The sequence below is a fragment of the Danio rerio genome, chromosome 5 (genome assembly GCF_049306965.1).
Source record: "Danio rerio strain Tuebingen ecotype United States chromosome 5, GRCz12tu, whole genome shotgun sequence".
Classification (NCBI taxonomy): domain Eukaryota; kingdom Metazoa; phylum Chordata; class Actinopteri; order Cypriniformes; family Danionidae; genus Danio; species Danio rerio.
In genome coordinates, this window is record NC_133180.1 from 2,489,594 (window position 1) to 2,510,624 (window position 21,031).

General features: G+C 38.5%; 3 protein-coding genes across 16 annotated transcripts in view; 2 read left to right on the top strand and 1 right to left on the bottom strand.

The window, feature by feature from the left end:
- ppp1cc (protein phosphatase 1, catalytic subunit, gamma isozyme) overlaps positions 1 to 13,090 on the top strand; it is a 36,896-nt gene extending 23,806 nt beyond the window's left edge. The window contains exons 4-7 of one of the 3 annotated variants that reach the window (XM_695376.8): positions 2,173 to 2,277; positions 5,490 to 5,713; positions 11,924 to 12,058; positions 12,336 to 13,090. In XM_695376.8, coding sequence (XP_700468.5) covers positions 2,173 to 2,277; positions 5,490 to 5,713; positions 11,924 to 12,058; positions 12,336 to 12,425 — 554 coding nt within the window. In that variant the 3' untranslated portion in view covers positions 12,426 to 13,090. Of the gene's footprint in view, positions 1 to 2,172; positions 3,956 to 4,333; positions 4,967 to 5,144; positions 5,403 to 5,489; positions 5,714 to 11,923; positions 12,059 to 12,335 lie in introns of those variants that run through there. The other 2 variants (XR_012406621.1, XR_012406622.1) reach the window with 2 other exon arrangements.
- Positions 1 to 21,031, top strand: part of si:ch73-55i23.1 — a 782,803-nt gene that overhangs the window by 502,149 nt on the left and 259,623 nt on the right. The window lies entirely within an intron of this gene.
- The window catches only part of mcc (MCC regulator of WNT signaling pathway), a 165,241-nt gene continuing 161,432 nt past the window's right edge, over positions 17,223 to 21,031 (bottom strand). For 4 of the 12 annotated variants that reach the window (XM_073951781.1, XM_073951779.1, XM_073951786.1 and 1 more), the window contains 2 exons: positions 20,070 to 20,302; positions 17,223 to 17,395 (listed from right to left, as the gene is read on the bottom strand). In XM_073951781.1, the coding sequence (XP_073807882.1) occupies positions 20,122 to 20,302 (181 nt within the window). In that variant the 3' untranslated portion in view covers positions 17,223 to 17,395; positions 20,070 to 20,121. Of the gene's footprint in view, positions 18,040 to 19,612; positions 19,664 to 19,733; positions 20,303 to 21,031 lie in introns of all 12 variants that reach the window. The other 8 variants (XM_073951783.1, XM_073951778.1, XM_073951785.1 and 5 more) reach the window with 4 other exon arrangements.

A 21,031-nucleotide genomic window follows, 5' to 3' on the forward strand; every position in this document is an offset into this window, starting at 1 on the left:
ATTTAAAAGACGGCGCTCACTGAGGAGTATAGGCCCGTTTACACTGCCAGTTAAATGTGACCCAATTCCAATTTTTTTTGCTCATATGTGACACAGATCGGATCTGTTCTATGACTGTGGAAACACAAAAAAACGCATGCATTTGGATATTCAGAGATGGGTTTCAGCCCTCCTTCATGTGTGGAAATAAATGAGAAATAAATCAGATATGTGACAATGCGACTGTCATGTAAACAGGCAGATGGGATTTATTGAGGCGTTCCGTTCTGTACATCATTAAACTTGCAACAATGTGGTGCCTCTCCGCGGTTTAATGACTGAAAGAAGAGCTTGTGTAGATCTCTCTCGTACCCACAAATTCCTTTGAATGGTGGAGGACATCATAAAGCATATAAACCATAAGCGCAAGCTGCAATGACGGCCCTTTCTCACATCCTCCACCTCAAAATCATTTTAAAGTTGGGTGAACTTCGTGCATTAGGACCCACACAGAGCACAGGTTGAGCCCCCTGCGGGCCTCACGAACACCACTTCCAGCAGCAATCTGGATTTCCCATGTGGTCTCCCATCCAGACTCGGCCCTGCTTGGTTTCAATGGGTGACCATGTGAGTTGCAGAGAGCTAGCTGCCGGCTTATGGTGTGTTGCAACATAAACAACTGGATCCCACATTCTATCAAATGTAAATTGGAGGGAAATCCAAGTAGCTGGTCTGAAAAGAGGCCTAACGTTTCTCCTCCAAAACCAAAGAATGACTTTCTTGGCTATAATCACGCCATCTTGAGCAGGAAACTTTATATTTGGGTTGAGAGACTGCAGAAAAATTATCATTGACCAGATGCATTGTAAACGATAATATTTTTATGATTTATATGTGCGCAATATTACACGCACTGCAGAGATGCAGTATTTGAAGATGCGGCAATCATGAAAATGCAATGTTTAGATTTTGCGATTTTAATTTAGCCATATGTTTTGTTTTTATGTTGTCGCAAATCATTAGTTTTTAATTTGATTTAATATTTTCTTCAAATTTCTACGTTTTTAATCAAACATTTGACCTAAGGTTTTTAACTTAAATATAAAATCACATATGAAGTACGTTTTTCACTTTCTACTTTAAAATGTAAAACAAAAAGTCCTTTACATGCATTCAATATATAAAATGTATTTAGTGATTGTGTTTACAGAAACATTTACAATGAATTCTGTCTGTCTATCTGTCTGTCTGTCTGTCTGTCTGTCTATCCTTCTATATCTGTCTATCCATCAATCTATCTATCAATCAATCTATCAATCCATCCACCCATCCATCCGTCCATCTGTCCGTCCTTCCATCCGTCTATCTCGCTATGCATCTCTCTATCCATCCTTCTATCCATCCTTCTATCCATCCTTCTATCCATCCATCCATCTATTCATCCATCCATCTATCCATCCTTCTATCCATCCATCCATCTATTCATCCATCCATCTATCCATCCTTCTATCCATCCATCTATCCAACCTTCTATCTATCCATCCATCCATCCATCCATCTATCTATCCATTTATCCATCCTTCTATCCATCCGTCCGTCCGTCCATCTCGCTATGCATCTCTCTATCCATCTATTCATCCATCTATCCATCCATCCATCCTTCTATCCATCCATCCATCTATCCATCCTTCTATCCATCCATCTATCCATCCTTCTATCCATCCATCTATCCATCCTTCTATCCATCCTTCTATCCATCCATCCATCCGTCCGTCCGTTCGTCCGTCCATCATATGTAGTTGAAGTCAAAATTATTCAAAGTACTTTCCCAACAACAGGCTTGATTATTTTTATAATAGGAATATTCATAAGGATAAAATAGTGTCTTTATGATTGTCCTCATAATTGAATTCAATAGGGCGAAAACAGCCACCAGCATAACGTAAGAATAGTCAATTTAAACAATATACAATGTGTAGAGGAACTTATTTAAATCGGTTCATTCTTTTAGAGTGATTATTTATTATTATTATTTTTTAATTCAAATTTGGTAATGGAAATACAGCTTTAAAAAAAATGTAAACAAAAATAAATAGTAAAAGCTTAATAAAAATAATATCTGTAGTGTGCTATTTCTCATCATAGAAGCTGCTGGTAAACAAACAAAAACTGCGCTGATGTTTGTGTGTTCAGGCAGGAGACGCTACAACATCAAGCTCTGGAAGACTTTTACAGACTGCTTCAACTGTCTGCCGATCGCCGCCATCGTGGACGAGAAGATCTTCTGCTGTCACGGAGGTGTGTGTTCGGCTCTCTGTGTATTTGGCTCTTTGTGTGTGTGCGTGCATGCTTGTGTGTGTGATAGATTAATCTTCACACATCCCACAGAGACTTTCACCTGCTACCTGGAATCACCTGCAATGACTTTTTATGGTTTCCACTGAAGTTCAGTGATTTTTATCAGGTCGTCTTTGTTGGGCATTTATCAAAATGTTTTACATGTGACTGCAAAAGTCTGAGGTTGAGTTTGTCACGTCACCAGTGCAAGTCGAGCACAAAATTATTTTTAAATCATTTTCTTTATAAGGCAAATTATCTTCACCAAGATTTAGTTTTATTCTGATCTCTCTCTCTCTCACACACACACACACACACACACACACACACACTAAACTTTACACTTTTATTAATATTTATATTTCGATTACACACACCAAACTTTAGTTGAATTGATTTCTATATTCTGATTACACAAATCAAATTTGACAGTTTTATTCATATCTATATTTTAGAATAATCTGTATATAATACTTAAAAAAAGATGTATTTATGATGTAAATAAATACGATGTAAATTAATTTATTTGCCGTTTTAAGGTAGTTGTGCCCTATATAAGTAATAATTAATGACAAAACATTGAATTATCAGATAATAACGCACACGTGAGGTGGTGATGTGCTAAAGCAGGATTAGCCAACCCAGGAGATGATTATTGTGCTTCTCCTCTGGTATTTCAGACATTAGTCAGGTGTTTGTCCTCCTCAAGCTGCTCCTGTGTGTAGCACTAGTGTCCTCCCCATCTGCTTCTGTTGTGTTTTGATGTGGATTTTTGACTGTTGTGAAATAACTCCAATCATTCAGCGTAGTGATATGGAGCTGTAATGCACTCAAAACCTGCCGGAACTACTTTAGCTGTGCATTCATCTGACAATAACTGCACAGCTAGTAGACTTTCTAGGAAAGCAGATGGCACTAAAAGACAAGCTATAAACAACTCTTAAGTAAATGTTTATATATTTTTGGATTACATTTTAAATGTTAAATTAATTGAAGTAGAATAAGTTAATTGAGTTCTGGAGAAACTTTAACACTCACATATATTGGGCTGGGTATCGAGTTCGATACTTTTTAAGCACCGATCGAATCGTCTCGATACTATCGAGTATCGAAAAAGTCATTTTCGTTCGGTACCAAATTTCGATACCCAAGGGTATAATCTTGTCAACGTGCCCAGATCAAATGCTGGTAATTGGCTGCAGCGAGGCTGTCTTGAAAATCAAAAGTTTACGACTGTTCAGTCATCGAAAAAAAAGATCACGGTTCAGATCACACCGGCGCAGTCATCATAACAACGTGCCCACCACAAGCGTCGTCCTCTGTGACTGATGAGGATTAAAGCGTGATGGCTGGGGCTCCGAAAAGTAAACAGAGCAGACATAAGCGCAAGCTGACGGCCCTTTTCCACCTCCTCCGCCTCAAAATCATTTTAAAGTTGGGCGAACTTCGTGTTGTAACTTTTGCTTTTTGTCGTTAATAATACGCGCACTGTGGGCAACACAGAGCAACTTTATTCTCTCCAACACCAGTCCGCACACACATAAGGATTCAGGGCCATACCATTACATAAACTGCATGGGGGTAAATCAGGACTTACCAATTCATTTCTGAAACAACACTGGCACAGATAGCAGAACTCGCCAAACAGATCCGCCACTTTTGACGCTCATAAACAGTCATAAAGTCCTTGTGCTGCAGGAATTAGAAGGTTGCTGAAGGTGCGCAGCTGTCGTGAAGTGAGGGGTTTGCGTCTTTAATAAACTACTTCAGTTTGCGTTTACTGAACAGTTAATAAATCCATATGAAACAGCCCCATAAAAGTCACGTCTTGCTTTCAGTTTCAGGTTTAGGCGCGTTTTGCACAATTCCGATTTGTTGTCTAAATCAGATTTTTTTGCTTGTCCGTTTACACGTTCATTTAAGCCCTGCACACAAGTGTACCACGCTCTGGCACACTGATAGTATGAGTACTACCTAAATGAACGTGTAAACGGACAAGCAAAAAAATCTGATATAGGCAACAAATCGGAATTGTGCATCAAGACCTGACAGTGTAAACGGGGTTTGAGTATCTTATTTAAATGTCCTTATCCTTGGCTGCATTAACAGTTTAGCTTTCATGTTTTCTTCACATTAATGTTATAGTCTCTGCTCCTGCTGAAAGATGAATGCCACAGGACTGTTACAATTTTATTGTTAAAGGTTTGCTGCCTTTTTCTACGGTGGAGAAAGATCAGATTTACTGGATATGCATTTTTCAATGCCCATTAAAGGAACCAAAAACAGACAAAATGATAAACAGTCATAATTATATGAAGCTGCGAGAATACTCCTGTGTGCAAAGTAAACAAAAATAACTTTATTCATTGATTTATCTATGGGAGGATCAGAAAGCTCTTGGATTAAATCCAAAATATCTTCATTTCAAGATAATTAATGACAGAATTAAAATCTTTGGGTGAACTAAACCTTCAAGCAGCAGTAAGCCTCACAAATACTCAAAATTGATCGACTTAAAACTGTTTGAACTTTATAAAAACTGTTTGCACTAATATATTGTGTTAACTACACTTTGTTCATTTTGTGGTTTTGTTCCTTTGTTTATTGGTCTTAGAGATGAGCCTGCTGTGAAAAGTGTCCCACACATCCTGAAAAAATAAAACTAAAGTTTCTCAGAGATTATGAGTTATTTAATCTTGTTAAAATATATTTCTTAAAATAAAAGTATCGAAAAAAGTATCGTTCGAAACCGGTATCGAATTCAGGGTATCGGTATCAGTATTGGTTTCGAAAATTTTGGAGCGATACCCAGCCCTACACATATACAGCTTATTAGATATTTAACAGAGTAACATTTTAGGTTACTTTGAAATCTATTATTTTATTTTTGTATTTATTATAGTTGTATTTTACTGTTTCCTGCTGTTCTCGCCCATTTAAGTTAGTTGTATTAAATGTGAAAGGGTTAAACTTTACTAGGATAAAAAATCATGGTTACTTAAAACTGACGAAATGGTTTCAGAATGCTCTCGCACCCCCTCTAGTTTTTTTGTGAATAAAAATAAAAGGTAAATAAATTTTTTATGAAAAATTGTGTGAATTTAATTATTTTTGGTTAATTTTCATGTGAAGACTTGTCCTGCATATGAATTCTGAAGCGTTTGTGTCTCCAGGTTTGTCTCCAGATCTGCAGTCTATGGAGCAGATCAGACGGATCATGCGGCCCACAGACGTGCCGGATCAGGGTCTGCTGTGTGACCTGCTGTGGTCAGACCCTGATAAAGATGTGTTGGGCTGGGGAGAGAACGACAGAGGAGTCTCCTTTACATTCGGAGCTGAAGTAGTGGCAAAATTCCTGCACAAACATGACCTGGATTTGATCTGCAGAGCCCACCAGGTGAGTCTGAAATAGAAATAAAATATTGATGTTTATTAGTGGTGTGAGCCTACACTGGTCTCACGGTTCGGTTACGATTATCATGCCATCGATACGGTTCAATTCGATATCTGGGTGCATCGACGATGCTTTCCATACATAATTAGATTTTATTTTAACAACAAAATAACTTTTATTTTATTAAAATCTATAAAAATATTAATATTTAGATACTCTTTGTAATACAATTTTGTCCTTTAATACAAGCAGTCAGATATATGAACTGTACCCTTAATTTGACCTGCTCAAAGAAAACACTCTTTCTGAAAGTCAAACAAAACTCCAACACGTGCACAGAAGACAGCATGAGCATTTATAGCAAATAAACTCATGTAAACACTATTCCGCTTGCTTTTTGAGCGCTGTCTTACGCCCCATTCGCACGCGGCTTCAGCGTCAACGCTTGACCGAAGGTGGGGCTGAAATGATCGTCATAGAAGCGTCAGCCAATGAAATTCAGTTAGCAATAGGCCACTGTCTAGCTGGTGTATTTGCATACAGCGATCTGATTGGCTGACACTTCCATCGGCGCTTAAAGTTGAGCAAGTCCCAACTTCTGCAGCGAGCAACACCTCTGAAGCGGCGCCGGTGGATCCACAATGCAGTTCGGCAACGCCTGACGTCACCCATTCAAAGTGAATGGGGCGTTATACCCCTATGATTGGTCCCCGTCTTCACCTGCTCAACAGAAAAAGCTGCGATTGGCTTTGGAAATGAAAGCGCTGTTCTCCAATGTATGATGCGAAAGGACAGCCGTGGTTACAGTCTATATGTGCATAATACGCTGTTATCACAGGTAATCCATATTAGGCACAGTGGAGAAAACTCGCACCTCAGGCACGCTCCTGTCTGGATCTACAAGTATCGCTTTAACAGCCAAGAGGAGAGGAAAAGTTACCTCACAAACACGCCAGCGGGTCAAATGTCCAAAGAGAGAGAGAGAGAGAGAGGCAGAGAGAGAGAGAGGCAGAGATGGATTTTTACAGCATTTCACCCTATTGAAATAACGACTCGTGTGCGCTGCCTTTTTCAATGTCAATGAAAGGCTTTCCAGCAAACTCACAAGCAGTTGAATTGTGCGTAATTATCTGCCTTTTAAGTAGTAGGAGCGTTTTATTTACTCGCCCTCGCCTCCTTCACCATAGTATTCTACTGTGACATTGTGCATATGAGATAAATGACGTCAGTACGTATTAACTGGTTATGATCTTTTACTGAACTGATATCAAATTGTCCCCATCTGCATTACGGTGCACCGAAGTTTTATTGACATTTTAGTTGTTTAAATTAATGTTATGTATAAGAAATCATATCTAGAGAAACAAGTCTGTAAAATAGCAGAAAATGTGCCGCAGCTTATTTCAAGGTGTCTGTAGTGTAATATACAACACCAACCCAGACAATATAGCACTGCAGACTATTACACATCACAAGACACTTTTTCACACTTGAAAAGGTTAAAAGTTGTTGGAAGAAAGATCAAGTGAAATTTCATAATGCGATTCAAAAGCAGAAATAAACAAGGGAAAAATGAGAATGAACACTTTAAAATAAAGAAAAGAAAACCAATACTTTGAATCTTCCTGCAGTTTCAGTTTCAAAGTCAACAAGCATCAGGTTCTGCTTAATGATTTTACGACAACAGAATACCGGATCTTGACATGACTTACTTCAGCGGGGATTACACTTTTTCCGCAAGCACAGGATCGTGTCGGGAATGAGAAAGAGGAGCTCCTCAGCAGTGGTGTAAAGTAACTAATTACAAATACTTAAGTTACTGTAATTGAGTAGTTTTTCTCAGAAATTGTAATTTACTAAGTAGCTTTATAAATGTGCACTTTTACTTTTCCTTGAGTACATTTTTACTGCAGTATCTGTACTTTCACTCCTCTACTTTCCTTCAATCTGCAGTCACTACTGTATTTTTTCTTGTTTATGGGGATTAGAGAAATCAGTCCAGTAATTCCTGCCCAATCAGATCACACATAGAAGGTAAATCACATCATAATGAACTACCTCAACACATGAGCGATTTACATTGCAGCAAACTGTTTGGAAGCATTAAAAGTGTCCAAGAAGATGATCAAAATCTTTACATGCATTGACCCAGAGACTGTTTAGATCAGGGATGCCAAAACACAGTCCTGGAGGGCTGGTGTCCTGCAGATTTTAGCTCCAACTTGCCTCAACACACCTGCACTGATGTTTCTAGAAAGCCTAGTGTGAGATTGATTAGCTTGCCCAGGTGTGTCTACTTGGGATTGGAACTAAACTTTGCAGGACACCGGCCCTCCAGAACCGAGGATTGGCACCCCTGGTTTAAATGCAGGTCACTGAAGAAAAGATGATGGATATTTACAGTATGATGACCGAAATGGCCTTAAACACCCAGCAGGCACAAGACGTCAACATGCCGTCAGATTGAAATTGTACCCTAACGTCGTGGAGACGCTGCACTTTGTTTGGAAATGGAAAAGCAGGTTGACATCAGAACTCAACGTCAGCCCGATGTCAATGTCCAACGTCCAACCTACCAAATATCAACGTCTAATGATGTTACAGCTTGACGTTGTGTCGAAGTTACCACTATGACGTCTATCAGATGTTGAATTTTGGTTGCCATAACTGATGAATAAATGTCAGTATTTGACATCAATAGGATGTTGGTTTAAGATGTTGACTTGACGTTGGATTTTATTCAGTTTCCAACAACCTAAAATCAACCAAATATCAACATCATTTAATGTCATTATTAGACATCAAAATAACGTTGTCCTTAGACTCTGACTAGGCGTTAAATTTTGGTCACCTGACATCACAATCTAAATCTAACCTAATATTAATGTCTGATGGCATTGTGTGCCTGCTGGGCAATAACTAAATGCACTACAGAATGTTACGTTTACACACACATCCACAAATTACATGTCAATGCAGCAACTTTTAACAGCATAATACTCACTACTCATGAGTACTTTTAAAAGGGCTACTCTTTACTCCTACTTTGAGTAATATTTACAACATGTACCTTTACTCTACTCACACTACATTTTTAGGCAAGTAATGGTACTTATACTTAAGTATGCTTTTTAAGTTCTCTTTCCACCACTCATTCAAGTGGTGCTCATCTCCCTTAAATGATAGAAACAACAGTAAGCTCAACAATATGTATGCAACAATAGTTTTCTTACACAGACATTAAAGGCCCAGTCTGTCATTTTGGCCTATAGGGTGTGTTCACAACAAACAAAGACGTGTTTTTGCTTCCATGGTAGTAAATGGTTGTTGTTTTCAACATTCTTCCAAATATCTTTTGTGTTCAACATAAGAAACTCAAACTGGTTTGGATTAAGTGAGTAAATGATGACAGAATGGTAAATTCAGTGTGAACTGTCCCTTTAAGCTCACTTTCAGCTGACTTGCACATCAGTTTATTGGAAATGTGAAACCGTTTGAGGGGCAGGATGAATCAGCGGTACGTGCTGAACTCGTAGCGGATGAGTCTGCAGATACGAGAACGAACGCTTGACATTGAGGACACGGACATCTGTGTGCTGTTCTCTCAATGCTAATCTACATCCACTCACAGTGTAATCTAGTGACTCAGACACAACACTTCACACACAAAGACACATTGACACAAGATAGAAGCCTCTGCTGAGAAATTTGCTAGTAAAAATAATAATCTCGATCTGCCAATAAAAATTACGATGAGTGTCTTTATAGATTAATGCATCGAGTTGTATGAAACGGGAGTTTAAAGTTTCATGAAGTCATTTAAAGGTCAGCGAGTTTGCTTAAGCCCCACACAAAGTGTTTTTTAATTTTGTATTTCTCCTCCTTCTGAATCTTTCATAGAGGTAGTCATGTAAATAATTATCTTATTCTTTGTTCCCACACTTCTGAATTATAATGCATTGATAAGGAGTTATCACAAGACTCTTCAGTTGTGCTTTCTTACAATCAGTATTGTTACAAACCCCTGATGTTAGTCTAGGGTGTGGGGTTTGACATTTATTTAATTAAAATATATTTATATAAACAGTGAATGAGTGGAAAGACAACCAAAGTAATGCCAAAAAAAATGTGTGCTTTTATTTACAATCCCAAAGTGAACGACAACAACGAATTAATCAAAAATAAAGAAAAAGTAAGTAAAGCAAAAAATATACTATTTACAATATGTACAACACTGAGACAAATAAAGACGGGAAAAACAAGAGAGCTGGCAGAAGGGACGCGGGCGGCGCTAAAGAAATGAAAAGAACAAAACCCAAACTAAATCTAACTTCCCAGAAGCATCTAGCTAACTAACTATGTGAAAAACAGTATAATTAACACACGAAGATCTTCCGAGTCCTGACTATCTACTCTATCTATCCAAAAAGTACAAGGAGTGGCGCTCGCCCCTAACCTAGTGTACTAGACAGCAGAGTAGTCCTACGTGTTGCGAAATGTATGTCACGTGACCTTCTTACCTGTCCGCTTCGTCCAAGCCTCGTAAACAATGATAAACTAAGAACAATGTACGAATAACGGACGGATAACGTGCACACAGAAACAAGCAACAACAAAACACAGTTAGACGGGGTAATTTCTAAACGCACGCGGTGAATACAAACAAGCGACAAAATAGCGAAAGAGAAAAATGCAAGCGAGAGAGCGAGTGGTCTGGCGCGCGCTTTTAAGACGGGTGGTCTTTTCTTATTGGATGTGACGTAAGAGTGACGTAACCGGGGAGGAATGACTGACAGCTGAATGGACCAATGAACAGAACCTGAGAATACATGAGAGCAGATACGGGAGAACAGAGAGAGAGAGAGAGGGAAAAAACACAGAGAAACAGAGCACAAAAAACACAAATACATAACATTTAGTAAATATGTTGTAAGTCAGGGGTTCTCAAACCTTTCAGCTCACAACCCCTAAAATAACAACACCAATGATTCACAACCCACCCCAATGCTCGGAAATGGTTATAAGCATGCAAATATTGCACACAATGGTGCACACACAAACACCAATAGGAACTATATAAATGCTTATTGACGACACAAAAGAAGGTCAACAGTCTTTTTTAGCATTATTCATTTGTTTATTCTAATATTAATATTATTATAGGTGGCGTCAGAAAGTCGTGCGTTATTCCGGTCACAAAATGCGGCGAAAATCCTCCACAACGGTAAGTTGTATTGTGGTGCTGACATGTTTACACTCGGGAGAGCAGCATTTACAGCAGATCTTTCAGTCCATAATATTGCAGTGATGTTAACGTCCTGTAAACCTTATTAACTTGGAAATCATTAGACTAAGGTCTTTAAACACTGAAAGAGTACTGCTGACCATACAAACTAACTTTGTCTCTAAATAAACAAACAAAGAGCACTGATCACACACTTACCGAATCTGTAGAGACAGGACAATCAACACCAACTCGAGTCTTTATTAAGAGGAGACGAGCAGCAAATCCGGATTTCACCATTTCCAGATGACAAAAGCTTTCGGGTAAACAATGTTCCTTAGACGCGCATTTCTATGGCGCGTTGCGTGCACTGTAATCCACACGTGAGTCCAGCTGCGCTCTCATAGAGGGAAAATGAAAACAAAACCTTCACTGCAGCAAATTATAAAAGCAACACTGTTGACCTGTAGCTCAGAAAAATTATTCTTCTTCCGCTTGGCAACACATTGAGGCCTCTCTCTCTGCCGTCTGAACACTGTAACTATCATGAATATTAATGAAGTTGCACAATGGAGCGCGCTGATTGGTTTGAACCAAGCCTTACTCATGCATTAATGCAGCACACTCAAAGAGGTAATACGGCACTCCCTGGCACAGACGTCCAGTCTCCACACTAGAATACACACTAAGATCTCATGGCCGTGACGCAGCTTCAAAAATTTGTTTCAGACTGGAAGTACGAATTTGCTTGAAATAACGCAAAAACAACCAATTTTCACTTTTTAGTGAGATAAATGTGTCCTAATAGTGTTTATACCAGCGTGGGACACATATACCACTGTCAACAGCTCAACACATATGTTCTGGTGTTTCGTGACCCTTTTAAGGAAAGGTAAATACTATAAATGAGACCAGAGTAACATGTAACGTGTATTTAACTTCCTCTTCCTGTGTGTGCGTGCGTGTGTGTGTGTGTGTGTGTGTTGTAGGTGGTTGAGGACGGATATGAGTTTTTCGCCAAGCGTCAGCTGGTCACTCTGTTTTCTGCACCCAATTACTGTGGAGAATTCGACAACGCTGGAGCCATGATGAGCGTGGACGAGACCCTCATGTGCTCTTTCCAGGTACTGCAGAGTTTCTGCATGGCTGATTGTTTAAATAAAACAACAAAGAATAAAAACAAACAGATGAAAATGTGTTTTTCAGGTTTTAAAGGAATGAAAAAGAAAAGAAACGCATAATAGTGTGATCTGTGGGACGCAGCACAGTGCTTGTTCAGTGAAGGCACAGCTAAACAGATGTGTTCGTCTTGATTTGAACGTGCCTTCGTTTTTTTTGTTGCGTTGTTGTTTTTATATGTTTAATGGTTAATTTATCTGCATGTTGCTTTGTGTCTTGCAGATCCTGAAACCTGCAGAGAAGAAGAAGCCAAACCCCAGCCGTCCAGTGACTCCACCGAGAAACATGGTCACCAAGCAGGCCAAGAAATGAGCAGTGTGTGTGTGTTTGTTTCTGGACATGACGACGCAGTGCTGATGTTTGTGTGTGTGTGTGTGTGTGTCTGGATCACCAGGACAGACTGAAGCATCTTTATCATCATCATCATCATCATCATCATCACTGCGTTTTTCTGCTCTACCGTCCACAGATTCACAGAGGAGCTGTTTATTTCACTGTGAACACGCACACACATACACACACACACTCGTACACATATCCAGCGCCTTTTCTACTTGTGTCTTGTGAATGTGCCATCAGATGTTTTATCCCACGTTTTTTTTTTTTTGTATTCCCAGGATCAGATGAATGATGTTTTGATGCCGATGGACTCCGATTTTGGCATGTTGATTGATTTTTCCTCCATCTTTATTACTTTTCGGTTGCATGTGTGTAGTTTTAGAGGACTAGGAGACTGGAGGCCTTGGCTTTTTCTCTCAGGCGATGCCGCGATCCGCATGTGTTGATGATCATGTAGCTCCTCATCAGGTAAATCACATCAGGAAAAGCAGATTTCTCCATTGTTTGAGAGAAACACACTCACTGTAAATATACAGATGATGCTTTTGTTCAGTCTGGGCAATAATTCACACTTTTACACACTATAAATAATTGTTATACTTGCAAAATAAATTGGGAGGGAGGAGGAAACACCGTCATGATGTGTGTGTTGATTGTCTTTGCATGCAGATTCATTTTAATACATGATTTTTTATTTGTTTCCTTTTTTATTTTCTTATTTAAAAATGCAGCAAAAGAAATGATATATGCATGCAAAAGTTCTATAACAGTTCTGTCTGGTTCTTAAATGTGATTGGCTGATAGCAGTGCCATATTCTGCAAATATTAGCACTCCTACAGCCTCTTCACCCTTCTGTATTATTCCGCCCACATACAGCAACAAGCAGAGACACTCTAGTTTGACAAGTATTGCAGCTGTTGGACAACATCATGCACTTTTAAGGCTTTTTTTAGTGGAGAATGTAGCTGTTTAGATTGTAACTATGCAGTTTATTTATAAGGATTGTGCCTATTTTAAAATATTTATGATTTCGGATCATCGGATTCAGTCCATCAGCCTGAGTAAAGAAAGTGACCGTTCCGCCACAAGATGGAGACAGAGACCACACAACAAGCCCTTAGCTAAGAAAAACAGCATTTCCTCAGTGTAAATTATTAATCAAGTACGTGAATTTCAAAGTGGATCTCTATCTTGTGTATGTGCTGTATTTAAACCACAGAATCTGCTAGTGTTTACTTTTGCTTCGGCTTTTTCAGGGTTAATTATTGTGATCTCCCAATTGCAACAAAGAAACTCTGGGAAATCCCTGTAGACTGATGGCATTTCATGCTGTTCAGCCTTATAATCTTAAAATGTGAGCCTAACTCGGCTGTTTTGTCACCACTTTAGACCTGAGGTGGGCAAACTCTGTCCTGGAGGCCTGGTGTCCTGCACAGTTTAGCTCCAACTCTAATCAAACACACCTGCTAATAGATTTGTAGTGATGTTGGAGACACTGATTAGCATGTTCAGGTGTGTTTGATTAGTGTTGGAGCTGGACTATGCAGGACCGAGTTTGCCCACCTCAGCTTTAGACATTACGCTAGAGAATCACTCAAAGACTAGATCTACAGTGACGCTGGTGAATGAGTAGCGGCTTCTGCTGTTCTGACGTCAGCTGCAGATGTGAATGAATAGCGGAAGAAAGTAGTTCCTAATACAAAAGAGTGTTGAGACTCTTTTTGATGCACTCGATTAAGCCGTCGAACTGTTGTATAAATGCAACATCACACCAGTAGCAATGCCATGTGGCTGTATATCAGCACTGGTTGGACACTAAGAGCAACGCATGACTCCTACCAGTGCCATTATACAGCCACATTGCACTAATACTCATGTGATATTGCTCATACAGTTGAAGATCGATTTATTAGCCCAATACCCATTCAATTTTCTTTATGTCAATATTTCCTAAATGATGTTTGACAGCAAGCAAATTTTCACAGTATTTCCTACAATATTGTTTTCTTCTAGAGAAAGTCCTATTTATCCGAAAAAGCAATGCTGAAGTCCGATGTTCTGCTTTGTAAATGTGTCTTTGGCAATGACCAAAACAGTTTAGCCAATTATATTTCAGCACCCCGGGCTGCCTTGGTGGAAAACAGCGCACTTCATTCATTCAGTCAGGAAGACTCAGTGACTGAAATGCGACCTCCAGTGGACAGTAGCAGACTCTGAAATGAGACGCAGATTCAGAGTTCCACATGAGGTTATTAATTAGAAAATAATATAAATATTAAAACGTAAACATTAGGTGAGCAGGTTACATTGTAACCATGTGTCCTAACAACACACTACATGACGAGATACGCAGTGATGAGCAATTTAGCTGTTTGCACCAGACGAAACACAACAGTAGAGGTGTGAACCTATACTGGTCTCACAGTTCGGTTACGATTATCATGCTATCGATTCGGTTCAATTTGATATCACAGTGCATTGACGATACTTTCCATACACAGTGTTATATTCTGGGGGAGGCTAAAACAAGCTGTCTGTATAGACACACAGCACCACACTGTCTCTCATTCACACACACATACACAAACATAGACAGCACCAAACACACACACAATCTTAAGCCCTCACAATATGTGTTTATCAGGGAGAGCTCGCGATGAGCGGAGCAAAAAAACAAGCACTTTTCAGACGCTCCCTTACTGAGAGCTCCGCTCAGCGCTAGCTCTCTCGGCTAACCGCATATTACAAGGGCTCAAACAGAGCAGTGGTTGTAATGTCGAGCGAAAAAGATAAAGACAGCTGTGAAACATAACCAGCTTTGTCTTTCTGTAGGAAACACACTTTCGATCTTTTTAGGGTAAGAGGTTTTTGAGTTATTGCCGTCTACCACTGATATGTCAGGAATATCGATAACAAAACCTGCACAGTTTTGCTTCAACCTTAATCAAACACAGCTGATCCAAATAATCAGGGTGTTCAAGATTCGTTTGAACGTTAGCTTCCCTTTAGGTTATGTTGTCTGTTTTTGACCCATTATAGTCACATTTATTGACTGTAGAGCCATGACAGCAGATAATCATGCATGGTTGATTGTTGCTGGTTTTCTCTGTTGGGAAGACGTAATGTGTTGTTTGTTGGATAATTAAAATAATTTATGACTCCAAACACACATAAATATGATTCATTTTATGATTTTGTCAGGATCTCAAAAACAAATGAAACGCGGATGCAGTTATGAATCAAGTTTGACAAAAACCAGCATTTCTTCAGTTTACAAGAACTAAGTTAATAAAATATATTTTTAAATCGAAAACGATCTCCAGCATTTATTAGTCAATGTTTAATATTAATAATTTTTTTTATTGCATATATTAATAGTAATGCACATGCTAAAAAAATATGTTAATTGATGTTGATAATCAATAATATAATATTCTAGTTGTAAGAGCAAAGTCATATGGAATGGCAAAGAAAGCCTTCCTGCAGGACTCCCAGAGTTCATCAAGACTCTTTGTGTTCATCTTTAACACCTCCTCCTTCATCTTACCCCAGACATGCTCAATAATGTTCATTTCTGGTGACTGGGCTGGCCAATCCTGGAGCAGCTTGACCTTCTTTGCTTTCAGGAGCTTTGATGTGGAGGCTGAAGTATGAGCAGGAGCGCTATCCTGCTGGAGAATTGTCCCTCTCCTGTGGTTTGTAATGTAATGGGCAGCACAAATGTCTTGATACCTCAGGCTGTTGATGTTGATCATCCACTCTGCAGATCTCTCGCACGCCCCCATACTGAATGAACCCCAAACCATGATTTCTCCTTCACCAAACTTGACTGATATCTATAGACTCTTGGCTCCATGCTGGTTTCAGTAGGTCTTCTGCAGTATTGGTGATGATTGATGCAGATCAACAGATGATTCATGGGAGAAATCCACCTTCTGACACCAAATGATCAACTAGAAGTCGAGTTATTATGTGCTGCTCTTACACTGGGATCCAGGACAAGACTTTTGTCAGGTATATATGATTTTTATGAATCTGAATCATCATTGATACAAAATTATGAGTTATTTATTTAACCCAATGGTTAAGTTAAAGATATTTGGTGTTTTATTGGGTTATTTTTAACCTTTATTGTGTTATTTATTAATAACCCAACCAGTTGGGTTACAATTTTGAACTTCAACAGTCAATTGATTGAACATACAGAACCGCTGTATTAATAAGTGTGCATAATGTTGTTTTGTGTTGTAAAAGTTCTGCTCTAGCGCAATCATCTTGTTTTTGTTTGATCAAATTGCCTCTTGGTGTGGTGTTTTTTATATCCGTTTCACCAGCACTCCTCATTATTGATGATATCAATAGTCCCAGCGCTGATCTATATACAGATAAAACCCGTGTTAATCTCTACAGTTTGTTTTTTTGAAGACATGATTGACGCATTTGGGATATCCGGCCGCCATTCTTAACTTTAGGGCACAGCGGAGACATTTATTTATTCACACAGCCATAATTATAAAATTAATAGTAGTAGAGGCAATACTAGAATGGAAAAAAATAACATTTAATCAAAATAACCTAATCCATTGGGTTAAAATAACCTATAGTTGGGAAGGTGCTGTAATAACCTATAGTTGGGTTGTATGTTGGGGTATTTTTAACCCAACTATTTTAACAGAGTAATTAAGTAATAGTGAATGATTATTAAACAGAGCACCGATAACAGTGAAAGAATCTTCATCTGTGCAGAATAAAAACATTAACTCACTCAATTATTGCTTAAAATCTTCTTTTTTTTTTTGCTTCTGTTAAAAAAATACAAAATGAAATACATAAAAAAGGAGTAAAAATAATTATTTATCTCTGCATTCACTCGCTGTATAACTTCCAAAGGTTTCTTTCAAGAGTTTCCAACTACTCGCTAGTCTAGTATTGTGTGTGTTTGCTGTATAATTATGAATACAGATTTACACTAGCGGTGTTCAAACTCAGTCCTGGAGGGCCGGTGTCCTGCAGATTTGAGCTCCAACTTGCCTCAACACATCTGCACGGATGTTTCTAGAAAGTTTAGTAAGAGCTTTATTAGCCCAGGTGTGTCTGTTTGGGGTTAGAACTGAACTTTGCAGGACACCAGTCCACCAGGACTGAGTCTGGACACGCCTGATTTACACGTCTTCACATTATTCATCTGTTTGGCTTGAAAAGCAGAAAGGCTAAACACTGCAAGAATGCTCCTCTTACCTAGAGTTCTTGCCTTCTTTCTAGTCCAAATATCTCAAAACTCTTAAATCAAGAAGCTTTTTCTAGACAAGCCAAACATAGTGTTGATTTTAGAAACAATGAGTCAAAATTAAGTGAATTTGTCCTTAAAACAAGAAAAATAACACGATTTCAAAGCAAAAAACAAGATTATTTTGCTTGTTTTAATACAAAACTCACTTTATTTGAGCTCAAAATTAACTGGAAATAAGAGAATATATGTTACTTGTCTATAAAATGCTTCTTGAATTCAGATATGTTAATGTTCAGACTAAAGACAAGACAAAAACTCCGTCAGAAAAGATGAGTATGGGGTGTCCAAACTCAGTCCTGGAGGGCCGGTGTCCTGCATGATTAAGTTCCAACCCCAATTAAACACACCTGGACTAGCTAATCAAGCTCTTACTAGGTATACTAGAAACATCCAAGGAGGTGTGTTGAAGGGAGTTGAAGCTAAACTATGCAGGACACCGGCCCTCCAGGACTGAGTTTGGACACCCCTGGTGTCGGGACATCATTACAGTAAGCTTTCATTAGTCAACATTAATTAATCACAGTACATTACTATAGACTCTATTAATATTTAATGACATTACGTTTGCCTGCTGCTCTGCACACATCTTACTGCAAACCGCTAAATTGATTTACTTCACTGTTTTTTATTTCTTCTGTTGTTGATTTATTTTATTTTAGCATTGCCTTTATTCATTTTCCTTCGACTTAGTCCCTTATAAATATCAGGGATCGCCACGGCTGAATGAACCGCCAACTATTCCAGTTTTACTCAGCGGACGCCCTTCCACCTGCAACCCAGTACTGAGAAACACCCATAAACACTCACATTCACACACTACAGCCAATTTAGTTGATCAATTCCCCTATAGCACATTGCTTTAATATATTGCATTCTGTCATAATATTAGACATTTATTCATGTTTTATTAATTCAGCATTCATCTGTACTCTGATTTATTCATGTGTTTTCTCTGCTGGTAACTTTTAAAGGCGTTACACAAAATATCATTATATCACGTTAAATTAATGTTAAAATTAAAACAATATTAACAAACATTAAACTATAGTATTGAAGAAATGGTAAAGAAATACCTGTTTTATCATTAGTAGTATTTAAAATTCAGATTAGTACTTAATGTCACTATTATTATTAGTGAATTCTTAAATATGAACAGTTGTATATTTAATATTTACCTTCAACATCGTTTAACGGGTCTGCTGAATGCTTGATTCTGAGCATTTTAAGGCATGCTGTTATTTTCAGAAAGTAGTTCCGGCAGGTTTTGAGCACATTACAGCTCCATATCACTATGCTGAATAATTAGTTTTAAAAATAACGCTTCTTCATAAATATTGCTGTTATTAATCCATGTTAAAATGCTACCAGTTGTATATTAAATACTAACCTTAAATATTATACTGCAGATCTGCTGAACGCTTGATTCTGATTGGCTGATGAGCATTCTGAGGTTATTTTCAGAAAGTCGTTCCGGCAGGTTTTACAGCTCCATATCGGTACGCTGAATTATTTATTCGAAAAAAAATAAAGCTTCTCCATGAATACTGTGAGGAGTGTGTTATTGATTGCTATAGTTAATGTTGACTCATGAGAGCTCACTGTGAATGAGAACCGCAAGTCTGAGCCGTGGCTTCATGCAAAGACACTGAGTGTGTGAAATATAGAGTGTGTATCTGTGTGTAAAAGAGCAGCGTGAACATCCTGATAAACGTCTTCTGGTTTAATCCTCATGAACGATTGATGGGTTGAGTGGATGGAGACGTCCTGAAGGCTCTCTGTAAACGTCTGTGTGTGTGTTTGTGTGTGTGTGTGTGTGTGTGTGTGTGTGTGTGTGTGTGTGTGTGTGTGTGTGTGTGTGTTTAATGTGACAGTATTTATGTTTGTGTGTTAAATGTATGTGTTTGATGTGTGTAAGTGTGTGTATATATATATATATATATATATATATATATATATATATATATATATATATATATATATATATATATATATATATATATATGTGTGTGTGTGTGTGTATAGGCACAGTGTTCAGCATGAATGAGCACACGCCCTTTTGAAAATGAATATTTGTATTAATTTCTCAGAGAATATAATTTGGGGCATTTAAACAAAACAGTTTTATTTATTGATTTATTTATTTGGTTGATCAGTTCCAGGTTGGTCTTTGGTACTGACTCGTGTATAAGCATATATATGTCTAATGTATCTGCACACATATATTATTGTGAAGCAGTAGAACATATTGATGTAAAAGAGAGACCTGTGATGGGGTGAACTCAATCATGCTGAGCACTGTATGCGCTTATGCTTGTGTAGGAGTAACTGTGTGTGTGTGTGTGTGTGTGTGTGTGTGTGTGTGTGTGTGTGTGTGTGTGTCAGAGCGAGGTCTCGTTGGTGTGTGGTCTGCAGGTCTCCTCCTCCAGCAGTGTGATCCTCTGCTTCAGCATGCGCACCTGAGTGTCGTGTCGCTCCACCATCGCCATCATCTGACACTCCAGCTTCTTCAGCTTATTCTGGTGCTTCTTCTTGGCTTTCTCATACGCCGCCACCAGGTTACTGCAACACACACACCAATTTTATATAGCACTATACATATATATACTAGCGCTGTCAAATTAACGCGTAACGCATGCGATTAATTTTAAATAATTAACACGTAAAAAAAAATTAACGCAGTTGCAGGTTTTTTTTACTTCCTGTTGTGGTGGACGTGTGTTCAACATGCAAGAAATGTGGATAAGACCAAGGAAGCACTTTTTGAAGGCAAGTTTCAGTATAAAACAATTAGTCGCATCAACCGGCTCTCCAGAGTTTTATGCAGTTTCGGGTGTTTCATTTTTAACTTTCGACTTCTGTTGTAAGTTGATACCGCATGGCGAACAGAAAGAAAATCCTCCGCATTTCGTGACTCGGTGTTCCTTTAAGGTAATAAACCACTGCTTAGGCTACACGGTAGAATTTTAATCAGAGGATAACCTTAATCATATTAAAATCGGAGTATTGGTGTCTTATGTAAATGTACTCAGCAGGCCCGGATTGGCCCGGATTGATCTATCTATTTTCTTGTAGCCTCGTGAGCAGGATGCAGGTTAATGATGATATAACTGGATAAATCACCATTAAACGTACAGCTGTTGTGGTACAGTGGTTAGTACGTTAGATTATGACGCGGCCAACCTGGGTTCGGTCCTTGTCTGAGTAGTAATTATTTTTTTTTTTTCATTTTTATTGTTAAGACATAATACTGTAAGGGATGTTGAACATTTGAAGTTCTAAAAGAGCTGT